Raw genomic sequence first — 11,707 nt, forward strand, 5'->3', positions numbered from 1 at the left:
AGGAGCTCCGGGGGGTACTGATTAGTTCATATTGTTGTTCCACTTATAGGGTTGCAGATCCCTTTAGCTCCTTGGTTACTTTCTCCAGCTCCTCCATTGGGAGCCCTGTGATCCATCCAATAGCTGACTGTGAGCATCCACTTCTGTGTTTGCTAGGCCCCGGCATAGTCTCACAAGAGACAGCTATATCAGGGTCCTTTCAGCAAAATCTTGCTAGTGTATGCAATGGCGTCAGCGTTTGGAACTGATTATGGGATGGATTCCTGGATATGGCAGTCTCTAGATGGTCCATCCTTTCATCTCAGCTCTAAACTTTGTCTCTGTAACTCCTTCCATGGGTGTTTTGTTCCCAATTCTAAGAAGGGGCAAAGTGTGCACACTTTGGTCTTTGTTCTTCTTGAGTTTCATGTGTTTAGCAAATTTAATTAGTAATTGATAGGGGAGGACCCAGCCCAAGTGGATAATACCACCTCTGGGCTGGTGGTTATGAGTGCTATAAAAAAGAAGGCTGAGCAATCCACACAGAGCAAGCTAGTAAGCAGTGGTCCTCCATGGCCTTTGCAGTTTCTACCCCAGGTTTCTGCCCTGAGTTCCGGCCTGACTTCCTTGGATGATGGATTATAAAGTATAAGATGAAGTAAACCCTTCCCTCTCCAAGTTGCTTATAATCACAGCATTTTATCACAGCAATAGAAATCCTAAGTTGTGCTCCTCCAGTACCCTGTTCTCCATCACTCTCATTCCTCCTCCATAACTTCATTTGTTTCTCCAGACAATTTCATTTCTACTTTCATGTGCCTTTTCTGAGTTCATAGCTGCACCTTTGCTTCTGGCCCTCAGAGGTGTGTGAGACTCTCATTCTTGCTCCCAGCCATGTGGAAGTGCTTCCTCTGCAGTCTACAATGCTGTGGGACAGGAGAGAGTAATCCAGTGTCCAGTGGTTATTGCAATTAAGCCTGATTTCAGTGTCAAAGTCTTCTTTTGCCAGGCATCACTGCCAATAATGTGTTTAGCCTTTAGTGGTTTATTTACCTGTCCCTGCAGAGATAGTGTGTGCTAGGATAAGCACTTCCTTACAATTCCCACAGACATTGCTGGACCTCTTGTTGTGGTAGGATGCCATGTGCTAATAGCCGTCAGGTAATCCATAGGGATCTCACCTGGTTTCTTAAGTTCACTTACAGCCATTGTCTCCTATAGGAATAGAAATTGTTATGTACCATCCTGACCATTTTTCTCTCACTGAGCCACATGGAAGAGGTTTCTAATCTTCCATCTTGCATGGGTTATTGACAACCTTTTTGGCTTTATGGAGGTGGAAAACCATATTGATATTTGCCACATTTTTCATGTTAAATATGGTTTACAACAAATTATATGAGATATTCAATGAATTGTCACAAAACAGGTTTTCTGTTAGGTGATGTAAATGTTCTGAGAATATTTAAGGTGTAGGCTAGGTTGGACTCTGAAATTTGGTAGGTAGGTATATTAAATGCATTTCAAATCAGATACCTGGTCTATGATGACCTTATGTGACTGCAACCTCATAAGTCAAGAAGAGTATAGCACATGGTTGATTAAAAAGACTGAGCAGGTGTTATGGTAGTGCATATTAACTGTCAGTGTGACTGAGAAATGCATGGGAGACAAGTGAAGCACACCTCTAGTGGTGCCTAGGAGCTCATTTCCAGAGATGATCTCATCTGGAGGACTCCGACACAGTGCACAAATCCTTAGATGGATTCATAATCGTATGAGAAGGTTGGGAGCTGGTAAAAGGGATGAGTTAGGGCCTCTTGGTAGGTCACTGAGTGGTTTCCTCAGGAACTGTAATTGTTCCAGCTCTTTCTTTACTTCCTGGGTGTCAGGATATGAACCACCCTGTCCACTCTGCTGTCTCTAACATGATGGAAGGATATTTCTGAGATTGTAAACTAGATTGATTCTCTCCATCCCTACATTGTTCTCTCTAGCACAAAAACACTGAATACACACCTTCATCCTTTCAAGAAGATACAGGAAAGGCCAGCAAATAACTAGCAGGGACCACAGCATACATAGACTAGGTAGCTCTAACAACATACATTTCTCACAGTTCTGGAGAGTGGCCATAAGGGCTGAGGAGGTGAGCAAGGTTGGGTTTTCCTGAGGCTTCTCCTCACTTATACACAGCTGACTTAACTGTGCCTACACACGTGGAAGAGAGCAGGGGCAGCCAGTGCTCTTAACCACCAAGCTGCATCTCCAGCCAATTTAGTGCTTTTCTTATAAGGCCTGTAATTTTGTAGTGAGAGCCCTACCCTCACGAGTTCATTTGAACTTAGTTATGGACAAGAGGTCCTACTTACGAAACCTGTCACACTGAGGTCTAGAATCCTAATATATTAGTTTTGGAGGTACAAACATTTATTTTGTAATAGGAGTACTCCAGGAAATATGATTTTTTTAAACAGGAAAATATTCTGATTTTTATTTTTGCATGTTATTCTCAAGTACAGAATTACAATAATGTCACACATCCCCTATATGATTTTCTTTTTATGTATTTTACTTTTTTTTTTTTTTTACAAAGTATACAGAGGGAGGGACATACAATATTTAATAGGATATTTCTACAGAACAATAACTTATGTCCTTGTAAAAATCCGTACCTCTTTAAAACATTTAACTGAAACACCCCTTTTTTAGCTTTGCTAATCAAAATTGTTTTACGAATTAAAACTAGGTTGTAACTGATGTCAGTACATAACAGTGACTACTTCATTTTCTTTGTATACAGAGACATTTTATATTCACGTGACCAAACTCTTAAATACCTTTTAAAGGCTTCAATATTGTGCTTTAAAAAGAAAAGAACTGTGTGGTTCCAGATTATGTAAAGAGAAATATAAATTGTGTAAACTGTTCCTTATCTTTCAGCTTACTTAAAAAATATATGTTAAATAATCCAATCATTTGTTCTGTACTGATTATAGATGATTCTTAAATTTCATAAATTTCAATGTCAGGTGTTTTTCTGGGGAAAAATGAAGTAGGTTTTAAAAGTTCTCACAAAAAAAGACAGCTTTCAAGAATAACAGGGCAATAAAACAAATCATAGTTGTGATGTATTTCTTAAAGCACATTGCAGAAGCTACAAAGGTCAAAGGAGTCCCTAGTGGATGGGAAGCCTAGGGAACCCTGCCTTGGCATCGACTGGCATTGAGGATGGCCTTCATACCAGCCTTAAAAATTTGATTTAGAACTAGACTAAATCAATCTAGCACTACAGAGGTTTGGCAAACACCAAATACTCTAGACATCTAACCCCCAAAATATAATTTTTGAATACAAATCTTGATGACAAAGAAGGATGGAAGGTCAAAACTAACGGCACAAAAGGCACCATAATGAGGCAGCAAGGCAGCTATCAAGTGGGAAGAAACGTCTAAGTCTCCCGTGATGTGCCAGACCCGTGTGCCAACAGCCAATTCCAGGGACTCTAGAAATGGTTTTCCAAAAAGATATCTTAACAAAAATCTTAATATCCAACTTATTTTTACAAATTTCATCAGCGATCAGACCTGTATGCTATAAATTGCCAGCTCTCAAAAACAAAACTGTGAAAGACTTGGTAAGGATCCAAGTGAGGCCTCAGACTGTTCACACACTTGGACCACACCTCTATCGTGTAATCCAAGACAAGTGAGTGTTAAGTTTTTCTAGTTAACTAAGAACTAACAGAGCAGGCTCAACTGGCCGAGACTAAGTCCTCCTTAGCACCCGTTCACTGGTCCATGGAGCCATCACTCCCTTTCTGTGCCCCTCGCTTGGTCAGACAAGAGTTCCCTCTCCAGCTTATCAGAGAGAACTGGGGGATTCATGTCTGGGTACCCATTAGTTTTTCAGAAAAATATAAAGGCTTGGAGTTGAAACTGTATGAAAACATTGTATCTATAAACATCTTAACCTCTATTTTTCAATTATTTCAATTACCAAAGATATTTAGAAGAAAATACCTTTACTCTTTAAGAATACTAGTGTCCTTATTTTCCTTCTAATTCTTCACCTGAGTAGTCTCTCTAAGGAGCAAGACTTACAAAATGCTCTGTCTTGCATCCCTGGATCTTTCACGTTACTGTAAATTTAATACTTTTCATTACAGATTTTAAAGAACTACTACTGGGTGTTTTGTTTATATGTATGTAAAATAAGCAATACACACAGATACATGTTACATATATATGTGTATATATAGATAGATATAATTCAGGGTACATTTATATATATAAAGTTGCAAAAGATCCTATGAGCCACAAGTTACCCCTAGGAGATTCCAAAATGCAGTCTTCAGTTAAATTTCATTTGGAGCACACGACCATTCAAGACAAAGCAGCACAGATAAAATAACCAAAATACAAGGTTTTCTAAAAGTTTACTACACTGACAGAAGATGTAAAGAAAGAGTCTAAAGAAAAGAAAGTATATTTTCTCCACTAAAAAGGAAAAACAATCAGAAAGAAAGGTAAACACAAACCCAGCTACTGCCCTTCTACACAGCGATGTCAGGGACACAAGAGTTCATAGGAAAACTTTCATTATCATACAGTCTACAATACTAAGCAAGACAAGTAAATGACTTCCATGTTACGAGCATGAGACCTCACCATACAAAATCTCCCATTCCATTAGATGTCTCTTGACGATTTAATTGTGAGAAATTTGTGAGACAAAAAGTCCACATGAATCCCTTCAGTTACCAATGCAGAGTTACCATGAGTTAGCTGGTCTTACAAGAGTACCATCAAGGTAAGCAAGGTAAATATTTTAAAATAAATATAAAACTTCTAAGATAGAAAACTTCAGTATAGAATCAGGGATTACTTTAGTAAAAGCAACTAGCGTGTTGCTGCTTTTTTCCCATGTATTAAACAAACTGAATAGAATCCAGAACACACTATTGAACAAAATGTAAAAACAGTCAACTAGAAGCAATAATCCTATTTGTACACAGCATAAATCAATATACAGTATTGTATGTGAACAAGACTGATTGGCTTTTAAATGAATTTTCTGTTTCAAGGCCAGATTCTCTACAAACAGCTATGAAGAGTACTGTTAGGGCAGGCCAACTTCTTTATGATGTCGCATTATGTGCTGGTTCTTTTCCGAGGGTCTTCGGAATCCTTTCTTGCAGTACTCACAGCGGTGAGGATAGTCTTTTGTATGAATGGAGATAACGTGTCGCTTAAAGCCTGAGGCATCTGTAGTGCTATATTCACAGTACTCACACTGATACACTTTCTGGCCACTGTAGGTCTTCATATGTTTTTTAAGCTCACTTTGTTGCCGAAATCCCTTTCTACATCTCTTACACCTAAATGGAAGGTCCTTTGTATGAACTGAGAGAATATGGCGACTTAGTACAAACGGATCTGCAATCTTAAAGTCACAATGTCTACACTGGTGCATTTTTTTACCCTTGTGGGCAGCCACATGTTTCTTGAGTTCTGAAGGCCTATGAAAGCCTTTATCGCACATGTCACACTTATGAGGATAGTCCTTCGTATGAACTGAAATTATGTGTCGTTTCAAATCACTTGAGTTTGAACTCTTGTGGTCACAATGCAAACACTGGTGAGTTTTGCTCTCTTGATGGATAAGAGCATGTTGTTGCACCTCTTTGGTATCTGAGAAAGTCAGAAGACAAATGTCACACTTGAATGGCAGCTCTTTACTATGCTTAGTTTTTACATGGGTTTTCAAGTTAGAAGAATCTGCGGACCTGTATTCGCAGTACTGGCATTCATAGGGCTTTTCTCCAGTATGGATTCGCATGTGCTTTTTGAGTTCTGACGGATGGCGGAAACCTTTGCCACACTCTACACAAATGTGAGGAAAATTCTTGCTGTGGACTGCCAAAAGATGGCAATTCAATAGGCCTTGTTCAGCTGTTTCATATTCACAGAACTTACACTTGTGCATTTTGTTGGCTCCTTTTTCCTTATGCACCATTTTATGGGTAAACAAAGCCCCAGCATGAGAGAAATGCTTTCCACACTCATCACATTCTATGGCTTTCTCTGCCTTGCTGGTTAGCTTGTGGCTCTCTAGGTGATCGTGTAAAGTTATCTTCTTGTTGGTAGTGTAATCACAGTCAGTACAGCGGTACTTTTTCTTGGCAAGGTGTTCAGGATGGTTTTTCATGTGTCTTTTCAAGAAACCTCTCGATTTAAACTTCTTGCCACAAATCATGCAAGGGTAGACAGTCAGAGGATGTCCATCTGGGCCAATAATTATTGCTGTTTGGTACTGCCTGGAATCAGGTCTTCTCCTTTTCTTTGGTTTTTGTTTAGCCAGCCTGTCGAGGCCAGCAGACTCATCTATGTGCAAGAGGGCACTTGCAGTGCCATTCCGGTTTTCAATTTCATCAGAATTATTACCATAAGCAGCTGCCCATGCAATCGGCTTGAAGGTTTTCATTTTATTGTCCTCCACTTGCTGTTCATGCACTGCGGCTGCAGCATCCTCCTCTCCAACAATCACTTCAATATAAACTTCATCACCAATCTTAGTGACATTCAGTTCTTCTTCTTCATGCTGAGAGTTGTTAACAGCCATATAAACCATCTTTTCCCTGGGAACGCAAATACTATTTTTTGGATCAAGTGGTTCAACTCCAAGTTCATTCTCAGGCTCACTTTCGACGATATCTACAGTTCCACAAGAGATCATAATGTAGTCCTCACAGTTGATTTTCTCTTCATCCTGCTGTTTCACAGGGATCCTGTTGGCATCTATGACTGCTTCAGAGGCACAGTCTGCTACCAACACTTCTTCTGAGACAACATCAGCGGCCAGAGGATCTGGGACGATTTCTGCTTCTACTACACTATCATGAACCACATGTTCAACGTTAGACACATGTATAGATTCACTTGTCAAGACTTGTTCGGGCATAGATATTGAGGCTGAAGTAGTATCAGAAGCTAAAACATCATCTGGAACTGTGCAATGTGTTAAAGAATCATTTTCGGTTACATCTGAATCCAGCACTTGTTCAGGGATGATGACTGTTTCCGATACATCTGCTTCGTCCATGATGTCTGTACACTGGACATCTTCTATAACAACATCCTCAATGACATCCTGGATTACAACTGAATCTGGGTCATCGGGAACATAGTTATGTACGATTATGTCGGAATCCACAACATCTGACACATAAACCGTTTCTTGAACTTCCACAACAATTTGATTACCATCCATGTGTGGAGCAACAAGCTCCTGTTGCATCAAAAAATGAGTTTGGTGCTTCTTGTTGTAATTCAAGTCCATCTTCATCCATGGCCTTTAAAGTCTCATCAGCCAGAACACCTGTTTCAAAAAAGAGGGGATGCTCCCCAATTCATCTTACAAGGTTAGTTGGGCACAGTTCCACGCACCAAAATTCAAACGCAGCCTCCCAAGAAACTTGTTTCCACAGAAAGGAACACAAAAACTTCCCTCCGATATGTTAGTCTTCCGCTTTCGTAGGATGCCATTTCCCCCCTATTGGTCAAAAGAGTGGCGAGAACTTTCCCATCACTTTTCTTTCTTTATTCACAGAGTCATGAAAGCAACGATTGGCAGAGAAGCACCGCACCAGGGTCACCCTAACGGTCACGTCTATCTACCTCTGAGAAAATAAAAGTCCTAAGAAAATGTCTCTGGCTCCACTACTGCCACCGCGGCAGATCACCCTGAAGCGTCAGCAAAGCGCCAGGGAAAGACTCAGAGCCCCGGGGCCATACAGATGAGGTGGCTCCGTCGTCAAGACGGCCGCCATGGCAGCTCAACTGAAACACAGTGGAAACAGCAGCCAGTCATGGGGCTGTGGGAGGCTGGGCAGGAAGGTGCCGCCAAGCGCCTGGGATCCAAGTGCTCATCATGGCGACGAGGGCAATGGCCGCCACGGGGAGCGAACACACCCCTGCGCGCACACTCCACTCCGCGTCCGGGCTCCGGTCCCCGTAGGAAATATGTTTTAATAGGATCATGTTATATAGTACATGTCTGCACCTGATTATAAATAAATGTCTTCATGTGTGCACAGTTTAATCTGACGTGTTTCTACTGAATCATATAACTTGGCAATGCAGTGGTGGGAAGAGCAGAAGAGTCATCCATCCTCTAATCTTGTTGCTGGCAATTTTAGTTGTTCCTGCTTTGAATGGAACAAAATCCATCATTTGTGATCCTTTCAAACTGGAGGAAGGCTTCTTCATCTGCTTCATCTGCCACCTCTAACAAAGACAGTTCAGGAACAATGTGAAGGCACATGAACTGTGCATGCAAAGAACTTCAACCATGGTCTAATTGTAGATAACTCAGTCTTTGCACCCCAAGTCCCGAATCGCAGGGAAGGTTCAAGATGACCATAACAGAAGACTGAGACATTGAAAACTGTCCCTGTGAAGTGAGGAAGGAATGGAGCCACATACATGATTGGTTGTTGCTCAGACTCTTCCAGCAATGAATTTTGCCTATTCATTTAATTTTCAATATTCTTATCTCTCAAGCTAGAGGAATCTTCAGTATGTTACATATTACAGCATCAGAGAAACCTTATTTTCAACTTATTTTAATTTTTACTTATTCATTAGCCATTGCTTAGGTGTTCTTGGATTTATGACTTTGAGTTTCTGAGTAGGTGACATTTTTTTTTTTATAATGCCTGGAGGTACGGTATTTACTGACTCTATTTACTAGTTTGTTTTCTAATGTTATGATAACACCAAGATCCTGAGGATACCAGGAAATGACACTGACCAAAGTGTGCTTGTAGTAGAAAGGTTAATTTGGCTCACATGTACTGACCACAATCCATCACTAAGGGAAGATTTCAATGCTCCTGTAGTAAGCTTTAAATAGGGGTGAAGCCAATTGATATCACCTAAGTTCCTAGGACAATCACTTTTTAAAATGACCCAAACTTCCACATTTAAAGCATACTTTATTCCCTTGTTTTTATGATAGCATTGCTTGTACAGTGGTTCCTTGCAAAGCAGAGGCCATGGCCAAGCCCTGATTATATGAAGGCCCAATCTCTGCACAAAGATGAGTATACCCAGCTATATCTCTCTGGGCTTTGTATGGTCGAATAGCCTATCCACAAAATCCTGAAAAAGTTCATCAGGAGCCTGTCTAATACTAGCTAAATTTCCACTGAGATCCCCTTTAGTCGGTAATTGATTCCAAGTGTGATGGGCAGCCATTGCAACCTGCCCATACACTCCAACAGGAAACCCAATCTGATAAGCATTGCCTTCATATTGACCTTCTCCTGAAAGCATGTCAGCATCCCAATCTGGTTTATCTGTCTGAGCATTCATCGAAGCAGTTCTCTTACTAGCTTCACACCATTCATAACTCCAAAGTAAGAAATCTCCTCCTGACCAAGTAGCCTTACATAGAGTTTTCCAATCTTGGGGACTTAAATTTGACTCCATCACGGTATCCAATGAAGCTTATGTAAAAGGAGTTGTAGGGCCATACTGTGCCACAGCTGTTTTTAACTCTTTTATCACCTTGAAATCTAAATCTGATATTGTCTATTGTTCTGCTGGTCATGTATATATATATATTTTAATTAGATATTTTCTTTTATTACATTTCAAATGTTATCCCCTTTCCTAGTTTCCACTCCAAAAATCCCTTATCCCCTCCCCCTACTCCCTAACCCACCCACTTCCATTCCCAGTCCTGGCATTCTCTTATACTGGGGCATATTATGAGGAACCTTCACAGGACCTAAGGCCTCTCCTCCCATTGATGACTGACTAGGCCATCCTCTGCTATATATACAGCTAGAGCCACAAGTTCCACCATGTGTTTTCTTTGATTGGTGGTTTAGTTTCAAGGAGCTCTGGGCGTACTGGTTAGTTCATATTGATTTTCCTCCTATGGGGCTTCAGACCCCTTTAGCTCCCTGGGTACTTTCTCTAGCTCCTTCATTTGGGGACCTTGTGCTCTGTCCAATGGATGATTGTAAGCATTCACTTCTGTATTTGACAGGCACTGGCAGAGGCCCTCAGGAGACAGCTATATCAGGCTCCTGTCAGCAGGCTCTTGTTGGCATCTGCCATAGTGTCTGGGTTTGGTGGTTGTTTATGGGATGGATCCCCAAGTGGGGCAGTCTCCGGATGGTCATTCCTTCAGGCTCTGCTCTGAACTTTGTTTCTGTAGTTCATTCCATGGGTATTTTATTCCCCCTTCTAAAAAGGATTCTGAACCTTTGGGCTAATATCCACTTATCAGTAAGTGCATATCATGTGCAAATATCTTAACTGTAGAGAAAGTTAGCACATCAGATTTGTCCTGCTCTTTCCTGAGAGTCTGATTCATAGCTCTTTTTTATCAGGGATTGGTGTATCTCAGAATCGCTGCGCTTCCCTAAACTTGACTCCCTTTTTTAGCTCCTGTAGCTCATTAGTCAATTTCAGCAGTTTAATTTCAAACTCTAATTTATTTACGCCCATCTGGGCAGCATCTCCTGCAGTAGAGGCCATAGGCAGAGCAGAAGGTACACAAGGAGGACAATCTTCCTCATAATATTTGGTAGCTCATTTTTCTGAATGAGCTTCCTCCTCTGATGTTAGCTCATCATCAGTGTTTTTATACCTTTCTTTAGAAATTTTTTTATTAGATATTCTCTTTATTTACATTTCAAATGTTATCCTTTTTCCCTAGTTTACCCTCCGAAAATCCCCTATCTCCTCTCCCCTCTCCCTGCTCCCCAACCCACCCTCTCCCATTCCTGGTCCTGGTATTCCCCTATACTGGGGCATAGAACCTTCACAGGACCAAGGGTCTCTCCTCCCATTGATGACCGACTAGGCCATCCTCTGCTACATATACAGCTAGAGCCACAAGTTCCATCATGTGTTTTCTTTGATTGGTGGTATAGTTCCAAGGAGTTCTGTGGATACTGGTTAGTTCATATTGATGCTCCTCCAATGGGGCTTCAGACCCCTTCAGCTCCTTGGGTCCTTTCTCTAGCTCCTTCATTTGGGGACCTTGTGCTCTGTCCAATGGATGACTTGTGAGCATACACTTCTGCATTTGCCAAGCACTGTCAGAGCCTCACAGGAGACAGCTATATCAGGCTCCTGTCAGCTCTTGATGGCATCTGCCTAGTGTCTGGATTTGGTGTTTGTTTATGGGATGGATCCCCAAGTGGGGCAGTCTCTGGATGGTCATTCCTTCACGATCTGCTCTGCACTTTGTTTCTGTAATTTATTCCATGGGTATTTTATTCCCCCTTCTAAAATGGATTCTGAGTTTCTAGGATAATAAACACTTATTAGTGAATACATATCATGTGTGTTCTTTTGTGATTGGTTACCTCACTAAAGATGATAAACCCCAGATCCATTCATTTGTTTAAAAAATTTCATAAATTCATGGTTTTTAATAGCTGTATAGTACCACATTTTCTGTATCCATTCCTCTGTTAAGGGACATCTGGGTTCTTTCCAGCTTCTGGCTATTATAAATAAGGGTGCTATGAACATAGTGGCACATGTGTCCTTATTACATGTTGGAGCATCTTCTGGATATATGCCCAGGACTGGTATTGCTGGATCTTCTAGTAGAACTTTGTCCAATTTTTTGAGGAACTGCCAAACTGATTTTTAGAGTGGTTGTATCAGCTTGCAGTCCCACCAGCAATGGAGGAGTATTC

General features: G+C 41.0%; 1 protein-coding gene across 1 annotated transcript; it reads right to left on the reverse strand.

Annotated features, from left to right (window-relative positions):
* Nucleotides 1-4,591: 4,591 nt before the first annotated feature.
* Nucleotides 4,592-7,640, reverse strand: LOC110302679 (zinc finger autosomal protein). Its single transcript, XM_021173466.3, has one exon. The coding sequence runs from the start codon at nucleotides 7,324-7,326 to the stop codon at nucleotides 5,101-5,103; it is 2,226 nt and encodes a 741-aa protein (XP_021029125.2). The 5' UTR covers nucleotides 7,327-7,640; the 3' UTR covers nucleotides 4,592-5,100.
* Between the last annotated feature and the right edge of the window lie 4,067 nt (nucleotides 7,641-11,707).

This window comes from Mus caroli, unplaced genomic scaffold (assembly GCF_978045245.1).
Source record: "Mus caroli unplaced genomic scaffold, Mus_caroli_1 scaffold_9, whole genome shotgun sequence".
NCBI lineage: Eukaryota > Metazoa > Chordata > Mammalia > Rodentia > Muridae > Mus > Mus caroli.